Source organism: Apus apus, chromosome 2 (assembly GCF_020740795.1).
Source record: "Apus apus isolate bApuApu2 chromosome 2, bApuApu2.pri.cur, whole genome shotgun sequence".
NCBI classification, from domain to species: domain Eukaryota; kingdom Metazoa; phylum Chordata; class Aves; order Apodiformes; family Apodidae; genus Apus; species Apus apus.
The window spans coordinates 53727293-53746372 of NC_067283.1; the positions used below are offsets into that span (position 1 = coordinate 53727293).

The 19080-nt window shown below is 43.0% G+C and overlaps 1 protein-coding gene across 4 annotated transcripts in view; it reads right to left on the bottom strand.

Annotated features, from left to right (window-relative positions):
* Positions 1–312: 312 nt before the first annotated feature.
* Positions 313–19080, bottom strand: part of GLI3 (GLI family zinc finger 3) — a 194458-nt gene continuing 175690 nt past the window's right edge. For all 4 annotated transcript variants that reach the window (XM_051612216.1, XM_051612215.1, XM_051612218.1 and 1 more), the window contains 5 exons: positions 11201–11350; positions 10426–10590; positions 7582–7872; positions 4048–4375; positions 313–2898 (listed from right to left, as the gene is read on the bottom strand). In XM_051612216.1, the coding sequence (XP_051468176.1) occupies positions 614–2898; positions 4048–4375; positions 7582–7872; positions 10426–10590; positions 11201–11350 (3219 nt within the window). In that variant the 3' untranslated portion in view covers positions 313–613. The remainder of the gene's footprint in view (positions 2899–4047; positions 4376–7581; positions 7873–10425; positions 10591–11200; positions 11351–19080) is intronic.

Here is a 19080-nt window from a genome sequence, read left to right on the forward strand (position 1 = left end):
ATTTCTAAACTGGTTGCCCACCTCAGTGCGATGTATCCAATGCATCCAGAGAGGATTTCATCACTGTATGCTCACTTCACATTGTGCCTGGTTATTTTGTGCCCATATCTTTGGGGGGGCAGGAAGGGGAAGCTGCAACAGTTTTACAAGGCCTAGTTTCTTTTTAGTAACAGAAAATTGCAAAGTCTTTTCTTCAGACCTTTCTTTAAAAAAATAAAACCCAAAACAAAACAAAAACAAAAACATGCACTTCACACGTTTACATTGGTTTACAATTAAAAAAAAAAAAAAAAAGGAAAAAGGAAGCATACAGACATTCAAAGAGGGAGAGAGAAAAAAGAGAGGTGGGGGAAAATGGGTGTAGCAATACTGATTCAAAACTGAAATGGAAGACAGTTTCTCCCTAGAACACTTTAGGGTTTTCAGAGTCCTTATTCCATAAAAGGAATATACTTGAAACACATCCCATTTAGGTGAGATGAGATTGCTAAAATACATACACAACTAAAAAATATGAGTCTTTGTTTTTTCATCTGTTACCTCCTAAGGGTTTTTTGTTCGTTGTTTGCTTTTTGTTTTTGTGGGTTTTTTGTTTTGTTTTGTTTTTTTATGTCTATTGCATAACAGCAAGAAACTTGCTTTCTTCTGCAAGTGAGGTCAACAAAGAGCTCATGTCCCCAATAGCCATGTTGGTTGTGCTTACGGGCATAGCGGGGAATGTAAGAGACGCTCGGGGAGTGGTGAGGCGTGAGGAATTGCGGGAGAGATTCTGGATGATACTCGGGCTCAGGGCTCCTGAAATTAAGCTGACTTGGTCCCCATCATCTATGATAGCATCGAAATCAATCTGCACACTCTCTAGGCTGTTGCTGTCAATGCTGTCAACTGTACTCGACACTTGATTAGCCCCTGGGGAAAGAAGCTCGGATGAGTTTGCAGTCGCAGTCCCCTGCAGCAGGCAGTTAGCTTCCGAACCAAAGAAAGAACCTGTTTTCATAGCTTGGTGGCTAAAGCCTGTGGTTTGGTCATACAACTGACCAGAGTAATTCTGCACATTAGAGCAGAACTGCTGTGATTGACCTTGCATCTCCATCTTAATGGTGTTTACCCTGTATGTCTGGTTGCCATCACTTACGAGTCCTTGCTGTTGTGCCAGGTTGTTTCTCAACATGTTTTGCCGTCTGTTGCTGCTGTAGTTAGAGCACGGCTGGTAACTTTTGGCCACCAACAAACCTGAAGGCTGGCTACCAGTTGTGTAAGACACCGGCGGACAACTCTGTGGCCCCTGATACAGGCTGCTTTGTGAGGTAGGACTAACCTGCCCTAGCATCATTTGGCCAGATTGATTGACTCCCTGGTAATGAACAGCATCTCCAACTGCTTGGTTTTGCAAATATTCCTGTTCCATCACATTCCCGTTCTGCATCCCATTTGCCATACTTGTGGCTTGATCGCTGGATGCCATAGGATGGCTGAAATTTTGCTGGTTCCCACTCACTGGCATGTTGCTGCTTCTCAGCTTCTGTCCTTGAACTGCTACATCACAGGAATTGTCCGTTGCCCCAGACATCAATCCTTGCCGGCCGATGCTTTCACTGTAAGGCTTGCTGGGCTGCACACTGAAGGAGTTGCTGCTGCCAAGAACCGTGTTTTGCTGTAAACCATAGGAAGTGTTGCTCTCTGCCAGGTTCTGGTAGCCATTCTGCTGGGCCAGGTTGCTTCTCTCCAGGTTCTGCTGCTGAACCATCATATTGTTGTACAGTCCAAAGGCCCGCGCCTGCTGCACCGCAGAGCGCTGACCACATTTCAGTTTGGGAGGAGGTAAGTCAGAACTTCCTGAGCTTACTTCATTCCACTGAATGGGCAAGTCGCTCTTGTTTGCCTCAGAACCTGCCTGCTGACTGCTCGGTAGAGGGGCTTGGTCAAAGTTGCTCGGGTTGTTGTTTGCTAACACTGAGCTGTGATGCATTTTGTTGCTGTCTAGGACATTGTTCAACAAGTGGTCGTACATGCCCTGGTTCTGGGAATTCAGATACTGAACCACGTCATCTGGCAGGAGATCCTCATCATTCAGGCTGCCACTGGCTTCCATCGTAGCAGCCTCCAAGGCAACGTTCTCGCTGATGCTGGGAGGACAGGGGGAGCTGAAGCCGCGGAAGACGCCACCCTCAGAACGGGTATAGTTCTGAAGAACAAGGTTGCGCTTTTCCATGGATGGAGGCAAAGCAGGAGGGTTAAAGCTATTAAGACTGTTGAAACGCTGGACTCTAGGGACAGAGAGGTTCTCGGAGGCCATTCTTACTGGATCACTGGCTCTCCTTGTCCCATTTCCTAGAGCATCGTGTGATAGAAAATGCCTCCTGCTGTAACCGTTTGCCCCACCGTCACTGCATCTTCGAGGGGCATTTACTGGAGGCAGCGGAGACACTCCAGACTCTCTGCAGTCACCCAGGAGTGCCATCCTTGTTTTGAGGCTCATCCTCTCCATGTTAGGCAGGGGAGTTGGTGGGGGTCCACCAGTAGCTGCTGCATATTTAGCTTTCAGCCTGTATTGCTGGGCTGGGGTGAGGCTGAGAAGACTTGGCAGGTCATCACACTGGCTTGCTTCGCTGGAGCGCCGGGAGGCATCCGTTGAGATGGGGTCATAGGAGTCTGCAACACTCACGTTCTGAGGTCTTCCTTCCACCTGGGAGGCATCGCTGGACCTCCGGCTGGAGAAGCAAGGTGAGATTCCAGAGGACCTGCGGCTGCTCAAGTAGGCTGAACTGATTGTGCTAGTGTTGCTGTCCCTCCTGTTCAGCATGTTCAACACAGTGATGTCCGTACTTGAAAGTTCGTTCCTGTTTGGCAGAATGGTCATGGATCCTCCTACACTGCAGCTGCTGTTCGACTGGGTACCTGGAGGTAAAATTCACAGTTAAAAGAGGAGCATCACCCAGAAACTGGTACAGAAACCACCCAGTAAAGAATAGGGGGAGTACAGAGGAAGAATGGGCAGCATCAGAGCAAATCATAGCAGTGCTCCTTCTTGAAAGAAGTAGGGATAAAAACTGTATCCTTAGGTTAAAAGCTAATTAAGAGACTCAAGGGTAACATTTCAGTGAGAATCCCAGCACAAAATTTATAGGCCATAGCCACAAACTGTCATCAGCTGGTGTCATGCTCCAGACTGCAGTACAGCTATGCTGGCTGACATGCCAGAAGGACGCAGTTGTAAGGGAGCTTTTTATAGGCAAAATATAATTGAACAGGCATTTGCATGGAATGGCAAAATATACAAACCGGAGGCTATTCAAGGTCATTTCTAAGACTTCTTGAAATATTCTTGAAATAACTCCTAACAACTGCAAAACATCTTTGCTGGTTTCCTTGCTTTGTTTTGAAGTAAACAGAATACATTTCTTAATTCTACATAGTTTCTTTCGATTGAACAGGCTTCAGAAAACCTGGGCTGCCACTAGTGGGTGGAGTGCAGAAACCTAAGGGGATTGTAGGGGCAGCCGGGACATACAATTTGGCAATGAGCAGCTCCTTGTATGAAAACAACTATATATCTTCGAAGTCCAATCTCACCTTGCTCTCATTCATGAATATCCGATCTTTGCAGCAGCACTATCTGTACATATGATTACTTGTAGGTGTGGAAACAGTTATTTGAAGGGTAGCCCAACACATTTATGGAAAGAGTGCCTTGCTAAGGCCTCATCTGAAAGACTGCCATACAATAAACTGCCACGTATTTATTTCATTGGCCTTGCCTCCAAACAAGACCAGATTATTACGATCTTGGGTCCCAGCCTGCAGGGAATATTAAAAATGTGATGCATGGTCACTGGTTCTCTAAAACATGGGACTATCAGACTTCTTTCAGAGTGGGTAGCAGGACTTGTAATGAGGGATAAACAGAAAGTGGTCAATTTATGAACCACTCTCACAGCTGCTGAGATTCCTAAGCTGCACTACTATTCGCAAGGGTTGTAAGACTGAGCTAGCAAGCAAGCACTCAAGAACAAAAGTGTGTTACCACTCCTGTTATGTGTATCTCACCATTTCCTACGAGAGGCGGCAAGGTTGGGGCTTTGGAAGGTGGAACGGGGTTCAGTCTTGGAAGCATTCCATTAACTTGTTTCAACCTTTCTAATTTCACTTGCTCCATCCATTTGGTCCCTGTCATATTCCTCCTGGCCTGTAAGCCAAGTGCTGTGGTGGCTGTGGAAATGGTAGAGTCCATGATTGGGGTTTCATCGATGACACTGAGGTCTCCTACACTACCACCACCAGTCAGAGTAAGCTCGATCCCATTGTTGGAATAGTTGCTGATGGGGGACTGTTCGCTGCTGCATGTAGACTGACCACCAGGGCTTGGCTGAGATGTCTGTTGGAGTGAAGTAAGAAACAAGGGAACATGAGGGTTAAGCAAACAATGTTAACAAGAGCACTTAAAGCAAATGCAGGTCTAAATGGAGCCAAGGAAAACCAAATGTAAAGAGAAGTTTAGCATTAAATGATGGCAGTGGTCATTCATTAAGTGGCTTTCTAGATACTGATTTTAACTGCAGTGAAGGCTATTGCAAAACTTGAGATTAAGATCCATTTTGATATCTTGCTGCTAGTATAAATTACATCTAGATGAGACATTTATTTCAGTTATTCCCACAATTGCTTCTATCATTTAAGGTAATTTGTGAGCATTTATGTATGGATACTCTACTCTGGGTATGCGATGTTCCCAACTGAAGCTGCAGCTCAATAAACCGAATCAGAATTCAGTCATGTTATGAGGTTTAATTTACAGTGCCAGGCTTGCAGCAAACAAACAAACAAACAAGACGCCAGCAACACTGGAATTTGTTTTCTTTTTAATTAGACTTGTGGCTAAAGAATGTAAGTATTTTCCAAGCTTAAGGCTTATTGTTACGAGCAGCGGGTGGCCTGAAATGTTGGCATGTAATGAAACAGGGACAAAGCATCACTGCTGAAAAATACTGTATCATATTATCAGCATCCTGTGACCCTGGCAGCACTAGGGTCTAACTTATACCACCTCTGCCCTAAGTCAAGACGGTGATGATCTACTGACTGAGATCCTTTGTTTCGTTAGAATTTAGGATTGTAAATTTAAGAATTGAAGTACACAGTACAGGCTTTTAATCTACAGGGATATAAACCCACTGCAATAGCTTGTTCCTTCTTAACCGACAGTGTTCCCTGCTGCCCTAGCAGAATTCTTGCTGTGGGGAAACACGGCCCTGATTTATTTTTTATTCTCACAAAAGAATGGGAAAATTTTTCTGATAAACTGAAACAGACAGACTGACAGACAAAACAGATGGCAAGACAGACAGAAGTCTCTTGATGTAGTATCTCACTATAGGTGGTAGCAGTGTGAACATGCAGTATTATTTTGCTCCCAAGAACAGTTTCATTTAAGTATTTCACATTTGGGGTTTTTGGTGTGCTTTTAATTTTTTTTTTTCTGACAGCCCGTGACTTTTATGCACATTTTACCAACAAATGGTAGCTACAATTTCTGAGGTAGCAGTGACAGCTCTCACTTCTAACATCAGTGAATGAAGACACAAGTTCGTGGCAATACTGTAGCTTCACATGCCCCTAAGGTGTTCACTAAGATGCAATAACTATTTTCTTATTTCTAACTTGAATGATGATACTTAGAATTTATGAGGCCACACTGAGCAAGTTCATTTCCAAATCCTGGCCATGGCAGATTTGGTGACAAGAACAGAAACAACAGTTATTTTACAGAAGAGAGTTTGTTCTTCTGGACAATAACTCCATGCCATATGGAAGAAGAGTAATAATGGTCAGAAACCTGTTCTTGTAGCCACATGTCAAGTTCACAGTGAGGTAGGTTACAGAAGTAAGAACTGTATTATGGGGAACATACATTACTAGATGTGCAGTACAGAAAAAAAATTGATGTCTCATCTTAAGGGGAAGGTACAAAGACATTTCTGAAGACATTTCACCCATATAAGCCAGATTTTTCACATGTCAAGTGTTGCAAAATGCTCACAGCACATTACATTTGGGAATGAGTTTGATGGATTGCACATTTCTAAATAAAGGAATGGCTGGACAACAGGCAGAAGACTAAAATAAAGACATAAATAATGTTGCAATAAGAAAAACAGCAGAAAAGTTAAAAGGCCCTCACCTTATTACCCACTGTCCTTAGGAAGTTAGAATAAGACATTTAAGAGCATTAGACAGAAAAGACATTGGATTAGTTGGAAAACCAGAAAATGTATCTTAATTCATACAAACAGTGAAAAGCAGGAAATACACAATCATTTCTAGAAGATATTTTTCAGTGAGAAATATTTAATACTATGTAAGAAATCAGCACTAATGGCCCTTTCCTGCAAATTTTATTCATCTTAAAACCACCTTCACTCAACATGCCCCAATAATGCTACAGATTTACCTAGCTAAGACAGAGGGGAATGGGTTTTGTTCCTTTGTCATCTAAGGCAGTTATCACCAAAGACAGCAAAGGATCTCCTTTAGACTTCAGCGGGAGTTGGGCAATTGGAAGTTTCTAAATTCAGGATTAATACTCCACAGTTGGAGCATAAGCCTTAGGCACAATTTACCAGTAACTCATAGTTCAGTGAGTAATCACTGAATTGTAGCATGATTAACAATTTGAGCAGAATTTGGAGGGCTCATATTTGTAGTCCCTATGGGTTGGGTCCAGATAAATTGTAGACCCAGATGTGGAAGAGGAGGAAGCAATTGCCTTTGCTAGTTTTAACATTTGTGAAGAGGATGGATGGCACATGAAATGCAAGCAAATGAAAGATGAACTTCTGTATTTAAGCTAGTATGTAAAAAAACAGAGTAAAGTCCTTTCAGTGTTCAAGGCTATACTGGTTTAATGCAATACATTAAGGGAAACCAGTGAAAAGACATGCAGAGATTCTTAATTAAGCTCAGTGTAGTTAAATTTGAATTAGGTTAACTTGATCAAGTTAAATTAAGTATCAGATTAACATAAGAGGTCACATCACAGTAGAAATCAAATGTTATCAAAAGATCTGCTGTTTAAGAACATCAGTTTATCCTGCTTTAGTTTGATCCATGACCTGATGACCACAAGCTCCTAAAATCTGATTGTTTCAAAAAATTATCATCATCAATATAACCCTTTTAGCCTTTTGGACTTGGGTTTTTTTGCATTCCAGCTTTGAGCCTGCAAGATGCACATTCTCTAACTTTCTTCTATAAACAGAAGAACGCAAAAAAAAATGCCTTTTTAAAAATGAAAACTGTGATTTTCTCATACTATGCTGATTCTAATAGACGGAGCTTTAAGAGAAACAATTATTGTGAGAGCTGCCAACACTGCACTTACTGCGTATTGCACAGACAAGATGTAATCTTTTTATTTGCTGTTTCTTAGGCTTTAAAAACATTTTACAATGTAAACAAAAAAGAAAGCCTCACAAAACCTAACTTTGTGAGCTAGAGTTTACGGGCTTGAGCATTTCATAAAGGGATTACTAACTGGTTGCAAGGAGACAGAGGCCAAAGGGAGCAGCACGGTGTATTGCATACCATTGGTTTTTCTGACTTGACCGCTTTCACTTGGAGGCATTCTTCACGCTTTGAGGTAGTGTTGCTGAGGTCCTTCTGCTCACCAATTGCACCCTGAGTCTGATGGCCTGGTGACCGGGTCTGGGAGTGGCTGCCTGGGTCTCTGGGTGGCGGAGGCCTCGGGTGGATATCTCCCCGTTGCTTCTTGGTGACATGTGCCTCGGGGCCATGCACGGTCTTCACATGTTTCCGGAGAGAACTGGGGTCTGTGTAGCGCTTTGTGCAGCCTGGGATCTTGCAAACGTAGGGTTTCTGCCAAGACAGGAAAAACACTTAAATTAGATTTAATTCCACGTGGGACTCCTGAAGAGCTCCTTGGAGCACAGCTGGTGCTACAGTTATACGCTCTCATAGTGAATTTGTTCTCTAATTTATAGCCTCTACAGTGGCTGCACCTACTCAAACCTATTAATTCCCTTTGGTATTGAAGGTACCTATTAATGCTGTATAGCTTACAGAGGGCAGAGCCTCTCATAATATGAACTGGCATAGATTTGACTTATCACAGCAGAAGAGTCAACAGAGCTGTGGCAAGTTACAAAGACTGGCCTAATTTTCTATCCTGTCTGTTGCCCTGAGCAGTTTGATACTCTTTCTCTAGTATGCTGAGTATCTCTTGCATTCAGAGGCAAACCACTCCCTTCAAAACACGTTGGGGCATTTTTTCAGGCAGGACTATCTGATTAGTTTCTTCCTGGCTCCTTGAGATGATCAGTATAATGTCAAGCCACAGGATACCATACCATAAACGTTTTCACATTAAGCACTGGTACTATTATGCACTAGTATTATTAGTGCTACTAGCACAAATAATCACTTATTTTAAACAAAAAACAACAAAACAAACCTGCTTCCTTCGTCTGTGAATTTCTCTGGTTCACTAAGCAATGTAGAAAAAAGTAAATTTACTGTCTTAGAATTTAACAGACTTTGTTCTTGTATTAAGAGAGGATTAGAAAGAAGAGTTATGCCCTTACTAAACAAAGTATCATTCACTCACTTTTACTACTTAATTGTTTCCAATAAACTACTATTTTAAATTCTTATTTATACTGGCCCTCAAGAAATAAAAAAAAAGACCCTCATGCAGAGTTCCTCAAAGGGGTTCTCTGTCTGCTTACACAGGGCACTGAGAAGCCTTTCACAAATGTAGCTTCTTCATGGCTATCTAAGGCCTGAGCCTGGTTCCACTGACGTCAGTGGAAAAAAACTCTCATTGACTTGAATAGGAGCAAAAATGTCAACCAAAGTTGATGCTGAGCTAATGAGGCAGGTTTTCTCAACCTGCCATGGAAGTATGAATCACTTATCTCTCTTCTACATGTGTAAGATAGATCTGCATCAAGATATGTCAGCTGCTTTTACATCTGTCTATAGGTTACCTACTTAGAAGCAAAATGGCTCTGTGAGCAAGTGCTGAATTGGGTCTGTGCCTTCCATCAGTATTCATGGCACTCCATCAGTACACACTGCCTAAGAATATCAGCCTGTTTGTGAAATAACGGTGAAGGAAATGTCTCATTTGCCTTTGCAGCTGCACCCACTAGAAATGACACACAGCAGAAAATTTTTCTTGCTGACTGTTTGTTAGATATCCTGATCTTAAAACAGACAGAACAGGTCATGGCTTTAAGTTTGGGAAAATCTTACCCATCAATTAGGCAAGAAACAGATCGATTCTGACAGTGAATAGCTGATGTGGTGAACTTCCTTCTACCTTGGTGACAATTCACAAAATTGATGCTGGGTTTCAGTGACGTTGTTAGTTGGGCTGCTGAGAGCACAGATTGCAGGGACAGGATGAACTCAGAGATGTGCAATGCGCTCTGCTTCCCTTGTGACTAAAGAGATGCTGCAGGGACTAGGGGACTGGATGAAGAATGCTCCCAGGAGACAGCCAGCCCTAGTGAATGCCTATGACAGACCTGACCGACAGATAGAGAAGGATACAATCCTTGTGGAAATGAGGATAGTTGCTATAGTTTCCACACCACAGTCACCATGCTGCTATGTCCTGCCCTTCCAGTAATTCCAGGTTTAGACTAGAGGTGAAGGAGTATAGGGATGAATCAAGGAGGGACTGGGCTCCAAGATGTGAGATTGAGAGGATGTGACTCCCTGTACAAGCTGAAATGGGGCAATCAAACAGGGACAAGGCATGAAGATACTATGGTTCCTGGAAGAAGGGGCAGCAGTATTGGGATGGTAATAAAGAGGTGTTACACTGAAAGACAGCTGTGACTGCCACAGCTGGTTTGTTTGAGAAAGGTCAGATTCCCTCCACTGCACCTCAACTCTGTGAGGTCTGTTCAGGATGGCAAGAAAGACTAAAACAGCCCAAAGAAGGGAAAGGTGTAACTCGGAACTTACAGGGCAACCCATATTTTCCAGACCCTGGAGACTTCCCATATAGCTGTCCACAGCAGCCCAAAAGGAGGCTGCATGATGCTGCTGGAGCTGTCACCACCCACCCAGCAGGGGAGCCTGCCTGGGGTGAAACCAGCCTTATCCATGCTTACAGGAATAACTATCCCACGACTTCAAGGGAACCAGGATCTGTTCCTAGGTAATGCACGTGTTTCCTTTAGACTCCTCCTTCAAACCTGTCTTGCACATACAAAACGGCTCACAGCTAGGTCTATATGAAATGAGAATGATTGTGCTGGCAAGAAACATCTAGAATTTCCATTCCTTTCAGATTGACGAGGCGTTTTGTGCCTGTCTTCTGTAATTAACTGCTATGACCACATTGTAAGTCTGTTTGAAGCAAAATTTTATTATTTCTTTGAAGCTGAGCTTACTTACCTCATTGGAATGAGTCCTGTTTTGGTGCTTGGCCCTGTCAGATGCGTTGGAGAAAGCTTTGTTGCAGCCTTCATGTTCACACACATATGGTTTCTCTCCAGTGTGAGATCTCAAGTGCGTTTTCAAGTTTTCTAGTCTGGAGTAGGCCTTAGTACAACCTTCAAACTGCAGACAACAAGTAAGTTTGGATTAATTTGAATCTTTGGACTTGAAGGAAATGGTAAAAGCTGACCTATAGAAGTTTAGAAACCTTCCAAGCCTTCATAACCTTGCCCAGTGTAATTTTGTTTTGATTTGTTGGATACTAATTTTACCAGGCAAACCCCATCACGGCTCCAGTTAAAATGCTTACAGCATTATGTAAATCTTCTCTTAGAGGAGAGCAGTATTTGTGTACTTCATCTAAGACTGAAATCCATTGCAACATCATTAGGAGGCTGGTGGCCAGCAGTAATACCCATCTCTGTAAGAGAAAGTGCTTTTAAATAATTAAGCAAACTGAGCCCTGTTTAATACTGCCTTTTGGGGCTTCTTTGCAATTCAAACTTGAGGAAGTGGGCCAGATTATCCAGTGAAGCCCCTCTCCTAAAGCCCTTGCCATCTGGGTGAGCTGGATAACGGAACAGACACTTCCATCTTCAGCAACCATAGTAGTCTCTTCAACAAATGTCTGAGGATGGACAAGAGATGAGAGAACACAACATCTGCACCGCTCTCTTCCCTGCAAAGCCCTAGCTTCCCCATCCAACCCTGGAGCACAACCCTCTTTACTCACAGTGCATTTGTGTGGCTTTTCCCCTGTATGTCTCCTCATGTGGACCACCAGCATATACTGGGCTTTGAATGGTTTCTGCTCCCGGGAACAGTCCAACCACCGGCACACAAACTCTTTCTTCTCACCATGGATATGGTCATTGTTTATATGCTGTTCGGGTAGAAGACAGATTACAGCTTAGCAGAAATGTAACAGCATCATCAGCCTTACTGTTGCTTCACATGGGAAAACCATCAGATGCTCAGGTGAAAACCTGAGCACTGCAGTACTAGAAGAGTAAGATTGTCTGTGCTCCAAAGGCATCACGGGGTTCAAATTACAGGTCTCACTGGCAGTGCACTAAGGCCCATGAATTTGTTTCTACTGACATCAACAGGCTTTGGATCAGGCCTCAGGGACACGGCCTGGAAAATCTCATGCAAGGCACCACTTGCATGATTCACACTGAATAATGCTTTCTCAGATCAGGAAAACCTTACTTAAGCGCCACTCAACACAAACAAGGTTTCAAAATCAGGCCTTTAAAAACACATCCTCCAACCTGAAAAATCAACAGAACTGTGAAACCAAGTTTCCACTGCAATTTTCACTCCATATTTTAGCTATCCATATTTTCTTTCAATAAATCTATTGGGTTAATGTACACATTACAGCAGGGGAAACAAAACCCTACACACTGCAGTAACAAAAAACTAGGAGCACGGAAGCATCCATGAAGCCAGCTCTTGCCACTGCCAAGTGTGGCTCTGCTTGAAGGTCTCTGGGAGGAATACCTGCCCCAGGCCCGTGGACACGCGTGCACGTCTTGCTGTGGCCAGCATCATCTGCTTGAGTGTATCCAGAGACACGCCGGAGCCAGGTACCTTCTACTCTTCCAGAAAAGTTTCTTGTTCTGTTTCCTTCAATAAGATCCAGTTCAGCAGAACATCTAAATTTGGATTTCATTCTCACTGATTATGTTTCTGAGCAGAAACAGGCAGGTGAATCAGTGCTAGCCTCAAGATAGGTTCTTTTTTTCAAGGTTTAACTGTTCGAATATTTTGCACAGCTTCAATAAAAAAACAAAAGCACCCTACTGTTGGACTTCTCAAGATTTACAAAGGCTGGAATTTCAGCAGGAGCTACCCGACTAATCCTCCAGGACACTCTTGGAGAAACCCTGCCTCAAAGATTTCCTCATTGCTGTACTTTCTATCACGGCTTGCTGGCTGTGCCACTAGATGGCCGCATTTCTCAGCAAATGTGATTACATCCAGTAGGTACAAGACAAAATCCTTCCAGAGCTTATATCTGATCACAGCACAGGGATGAAATCTGTTATCTGCTCCTTAAGTAGCTCACAGAAAAAGCCAGCCGCACAGAAACCCAGTAGTTCATACCGGAAGACAAAGAAGATAATCCCCATCTTTTCTCAAGTCCTGAAAACAATCAGAAAACCAAATAAAATCACTTATGTTCACAATTATGCGGCATCGCCATGGCAAACAGATGTGCATTGCCCATAAAAGATGACTGCTTTTTTTCTGAGACTTTATTGCCGTTTCTTAAAAGTTGTGATGGGGTGCAGAGCGCATGAACAGAGCAGATGTGCTTGGACAATGTACAACATGTAATCTCCAGAAGTTTTGTTTAAAATGCAGCTCTTTAGTCCACACCAACAACACACGCCTGTACCAAAAGTGTACAGATGCCCTGTGCTGTGGGATGCCATCAGAAAAGCCCAATTAGGTTAACGTGGGCTCTTCTTTCCTGAAAGAGAAACAAGTAATGGGACAACACTTGATGAATTAAGACAATTCCTGAGCAAATCTTTCTGTAAACATTGCAGGCCAAAAGTTATTTGGTTAAACAAACAGGGCCAAGAGGGGAATGAAAACTGAGTGTATGACACAGGCTTTCCATCCGATAGGAAAATTTCAAGGCTGGTTCAACCTGTTCTCAACATTATCTCCTTTTACCTTGCGCTGTGTGGACACTCAAGCACCATGGATGGTCTTCAGAGAAATTCTCCATAGGACAGTTTTTCTCTTTGTCCCTGCAAATGAGCTAGCTCCTTGCCCTCCAGACCTCTAGCCTTTATCAGCGTGAGTATCCTCTAAAACTGGCCTTTCCCATGGGCACAGAACTCTCTTCTTCACTTTTTCCCCAGCCCAGGCTCACTGCAGTGGCTGACAAAGCTTGTCCAGTACAGTGACTTAATTGTTCACCTCTCTCTGTCATTCCACTGGCTCATCTGTCAAGCATCTTGTAATCACCCTCAGGTCACTGCACAACTGTTGCCCTCCCTACTCATCTGCTCTGCTCTCCTGTCACACCTTTCCTACTCCCAAATCCCTCTTCACACTGTTTTCCCTCGTTGCTCTTATGCTCCAAGTGACCTCTGACAGCTCACCTGCAAAGCCATCTCTTTCTCATTCAACTCCTCTGAGGATCCTCACCTTCAGGTACATCTTAGAAGAAACAAGCCCAAGACATCATCTGCTAATCTGGGTAATTTCTTTAGCTCTCAGGTGAGCTGCTGGATTGTTTTTTACAGAGGAGTGATATTTTAGCTGACCTAAAAATGTGCTGAAATACTGGAAGGCTGGTCTGGAAGCAGACACTTGCTAGACATTAAATCAGCACAAGTAAGAGGCCAACAGCAGAAACCAGCAGAGCTCTTAGGTAAGGAGAATCACAGCGTTTGTAATCCCAACCACACAGGGCCAGATTCAAACACCCTCGCTTGCACAAGTTATGATTTGAAAACTGATCAGTCGTTTGTTTATGGACACGCAATGAGAACCATACAAATACAGCACAGGAACTAAATCTACACTGGAATTTTTTATCTCTACCATTTGGCAGAAACAACGTGAAATATTTACAACACGGTTAAAGGAAGAGGGAGGTCTTGCTGTGCAAACGGCAATTAGAAAAGTTCAGAAGTTTGTGAACTCTGGCATTCAGGTTCTTTGACTCCAATAATTACCTTTGGATTTTGCACGGTGGTTTTGGCTCCCTGGTCTCTATTACGAGAGGGAATGAATAGTTTTGAGCTTGTAAAACAAAGAACAGTCAGGAATAAGAGTATTATGCAAAGCAGAAGCTTTGGTACAGTACAATAAGGATTTATAGGGTTTCAATTTATAATCTGTTTGTAACCTTATTACACCCATGAAATGTCACATTCCAGGGACTAGATCAGAAGGATTTTTTTTTTCCTGGTGAAATTGAATTTTGATGCAGTTTCAGGGTGTGAAAAGGCTTTTCTTTTAATTTTTTAGGCCCAAACCTGCAAGTTTTACTTACATTGGTAATCCTTATTACAGTAAATAGGCGCATGAAAGCCAATGATATTACTCCCTAGCGTCAGGTTTGCTAACATAAGGCTCTGAAGCTCTAGCTCTGTATTATTAAGAATTTCTGACCTGAAAAATAAGCCCCCATTAAAAGCTGGAATTCTACTAGCTATCTCCCATTGCACACAGCTCCAAAAAGCTGCTAAACAGGGGTCATTTGCAGAACACCAGTCACTTTCATGCCTCTTGAATGCTCATTACCAAACCTCAGTCTGTCCTGGCTCATTTTCTTTTCTTTAAAAAATGTTGGTATTATCATTTGGCTCCAATACACCCTAAAATTAATAGGAGGAGCTGACCTAAATACTGATTTTGGTCTCAGAATGTCCTGGCTTTGAAGGAGGAAGCTCCAAGATGGATTTCAATACCAGAGCAAAAAAGCCACCAAATTAATTGAAAACAAGGTTGAACTTGGCCTGTCATCTCTACTGGGGAAGCTCAAAAAACAGTGGTAGAATGGAGCACAACCTGCAGTGTCCTGGAAGCATAAAAGCCTCCAGAGTAAGAAATACTATTTAAAAAGGGCACACTTTCAGTCATTCATGTTCTCATAACCAACGTACACTGTAGGTGCTACTCCACATTGTAGCAAGATGATATGAGGTGATGCTGGAGATAGGATCTGCAATAATCTTAGTGTTCCATTTCCCTCCTCCATGTGGTTTTTAGAAGAAAGGAGTATCTGATCTATCCTAGCTGACTGCTTGGTACCCATTAGCTATTAAATACATAAACATAGGCCAAATGTGCTCTCCCAGTAGTCAAACAGCAGGAGGAAAGCCTCTTCACATCAGTGGAATGAGTTAAGAAAAACAGAATTATTGTCACCTGCTACAGAGATTGCATCTGAAAGCAAAGTTTTATTTGGTGGAGAAAGCAGAAAACATTGGGAAAATCTGATTCTGCCTTCTAACCTGGACACACTACCCTAGCATAAGCTAGGAGAAAACTCAGAAGAGGCCATGCTGTATTGGTAAAACGTGGTAAGTTAGTGGCACAGTGGAAGGCCTATCACTGGTGGGAAAAAAAGGAAAGGTTTCATTTCAATTATACAATGACCATTTCTGACTTTCATCTTCTCACAGCTATTTCCCTGTATTTTAAGAATTTTAAAAGGAGGTGCTGACATCTCACTGCTGACATCAAGCAGAAGCAGCATTTGAGCTATCTTCTAGCACAAGTCTCTCCCTGGACGGTGCTGCCACAGAAAGTCCCTCAAACCAGCAGAGTCACTGTGTTTGCTGCGTAGGAGAGGAAGCACGGATAGGAAAGAGGCATGGCAGTGGAATGTCTGCTAAACACAGCTCATCCCACAGCTACATGAGGGAGTTCTGGAGCCCATGGGCTGCAGAGAGGGAATGTGCAAAGATTGTGTCCGGCAGTAGGAGACTGGATAGCTCTGAGGCTGGTCTGGGGGGGGGGGGAATTAGCTGTCCCTGACCTGTAAGTCCTCCAGGAAACATCCATTATTCATGTTTTGCACAGGGGATGTCCTTAAGCCCACTCACAGTTAGAAACAGGAGGAAGGTTCCTGGTCATCAGGCCCATCCCTCGCTGTGGCAAGCCCCACTACACATAATCTCAGTCACAAATGGAGCAAGCTGCTTCTTTTAAGTATGATGGTGATCTGCTCCCTTTGCTCCCAGTGGAAAGCTCTTCTAGGAACTCACTCCTCTGCTTGTTAACAACTAATTTCTAGCTTCGATTTATTCACAGCCAATTTGCATTCATTTGTTCTTGTGCCAACACTATCCTTTAGCTGAAACAGCTCTGCTTCCCTGCGCAGTGTTTATTTCTCTCCTTCCCCCTCCCCAACTAACCAACAGACAGCACTCCCCTCTCTGCTTTTATTTGCTGGATTAAATAAGCTTCCTTTTCTGGTCTTCTCTAGGATGACCAAATCCTCATTCCCACTCTTCCCCTGCTTTGGCTTGAGGCGTGGAAGTCCCCGTGTCCTGCCTGTCATTTTGCTCTCAGGTTCTTCATTGCCACTCCCAGGACTATATTAGTCCATCCCTTCTCAGTGGTCCTCTAAGCATTTTTCTTCATTTGCTCTAGGACAACTTCAACTTTCTTGACCAGAATAGTGTGAAGTACATCAGAGCTCACCAGACGTGGTATAACATAATTCAAACTCCTCACTTAAAGGTAAGTATGGATCTCCCCTTCACTTTGGATTTGAGACCTCTGCCAAAGCATCTAAATACCTCATAGCTTGTCCATGTACCCCTTCTAATAACAAACCTTGGGAAATAGTATCTACAGCCACAGTAGGTGGAAACTTCAGGTCCCGGAAAGCTAAAGCCCACATTTACAGAAGTATTTAGGTCTCTGACTCCCACTAGAGGTAGTCACTTTGTTCATGAGTGATGTGCATAATTGTGAGGTTCTTGACCCACACAGCTTCCTGGGATATCCTAGTGACTGTAAAAGGAGTATCCGCACTCAGAAAAGTGACAGGGCAGCACTTAAGCAAGTACCCATGCTTGCCTGCTCCCCAGGGACATAATCCATGGCTCATCACTGCTCCACGCTACCATTTTAGGTAGTCAGGCAACTAAGAGATGACATCAGGCAGGCCACCCTACCATCTCATTAACATCTCCATAAAGATTAACTCCATGATCCACAGCAAGATGGACAGACAAAAGCTTTGTAAAGAAGTTCGGATATAAAGGAGGTCCTGGGGAGGCAGGAAATATCCTGCGACAACAGAAAACCCATTGTGAGGAGGAAAAAAACCAAACCATCTCCATGGAGTGCAATCCCCAGCAGGCTTTTCGGACACATTCCAATCACTGCAATTGAGTCTCTCTATAACCTCTGTGACTCTCTGTTATAACGATGCATGCATTTTAATTTCCTCTTACCTGCTGGAAAATAGGTATGGATCCCATCTGTCCTTTCCCTACTAAAGATCGTTCGCAGGCAAAACAACCACAAGAGACTCATGTCTCCTCCCCACTGCACAAGTCAAGAGAACACTTTTGACCTCGTGTCCTTAGGGTGGCATAAGTACTTAAGCCATTTTTAGTTCCTGAGACGGACGAAGCACTTAAGCTGCTTTAAACCTTTATGGTGGCATAAATGCTTAAGCGGCTTGCAGTTCCTAAAGCCAAGTTGATGCTATAGCTACACATGAAGAACTCTGCATTTCTACATAGGCACATGCCTGTGGAGAAGGTCAGATAACTATCTCCACTCCCTCTTCTCTTCCTTTGGATGCTTTTAATTGTTATTCTATTAGAGTTCTTGTGGTTGTCTTGCATACTTATGGAAGATTAAAGAAATGCTGTTGTGACAGGTCTTTGCTAACGCTGATTAGCAACATAACAATTTATACAATCTGCTGATCTGGCTCAAAGCAGGTCAGTGCCACGACAGCCTTGACACCTTTGCTGAAACGGAATAGCCACAGTTAAAATCAGCTGGATCTTAAAAGCACTGCAGGGCAATTTCCTCCATGTATGATGAATGCACCAAGTACAGTGTCTACACACCGTACTCCTCACCACACAGTGTTTGATCTTGTCATTCAATCTCAATACTTAATTTTCAAAGTTTTCCACTATTAAAAAATGAAGCTCCCCCCCCCCGGATTTGGTCATGATTGTAAACTTAAATGAGGACTAGCGGCACACCACATGTCAGTAATCAGACATTTTGCATTTACATGTGAAAGAAAGAGAAGTGTGACTTTTTAAACAGTATTAATATGCAAGTACTGCAAATATTTATAACTTGATTGTGACTAAAAAAGTTTTACTCGTTAAGAAAAATCAAATCCCTAAATAAATATTTGCAGTAAAAAAAAAAAAAAAATTCAAAAAGGAGTGAAGTATGTGGAAAATAGGAAATAGAACTTACACTCTTTAACAAAATTAATATATGAACACTATGTCTATGGCTGTTAATACTTAATTATAAAGAAAAAAATTAGACCTCAGTCAGCACTACAGCTGAATTCATGCTTGAAACTCATTTATTACTGTGCCGTTCTGGATTCCCATCTCTGTCCCTTGAGAACCGGCAATAGCGGTCAATGAAGAAAGGGAGGGATCAAAATTAGAAGCCCAAGTCAACTGAAAAATAATGATGATTTATAACTTGAGACAGCCTACAGAAGTAGATGGACGGGGATGACAGGCACAGGAGAAGGGCAGCATGGAAACCAACAGCTGGAAGTGAGGATGGAAACAATGAGAAAGGAGAAAAGTGTGTGTGGCAGGGCTGGGGGCAGTGGATCACATCACATTCTGGACACTCTGAAAGACTGCATGGTGCTCCCTGTAACAGCTCATCACCTTTCTTAGCAAGATGCTGCTGCACTTCCAATATCACTGCCTCAAGAGCTCAAAAACTGCTTATTCACCTGCCTTGGTTGAAAGGGCTTTGGCTAATTTGGCTGTTTTGACTGCGGTGTCTGAGGGAGCACTACCATGTAAAGGGCAGGCTGCGTGGAACCTCAGAGATGTTGTAACAAACAGTTGGGGTCAACAGCTGTTTTGGGCCAGCACAGCTGCCACTGGGAGAAGACTG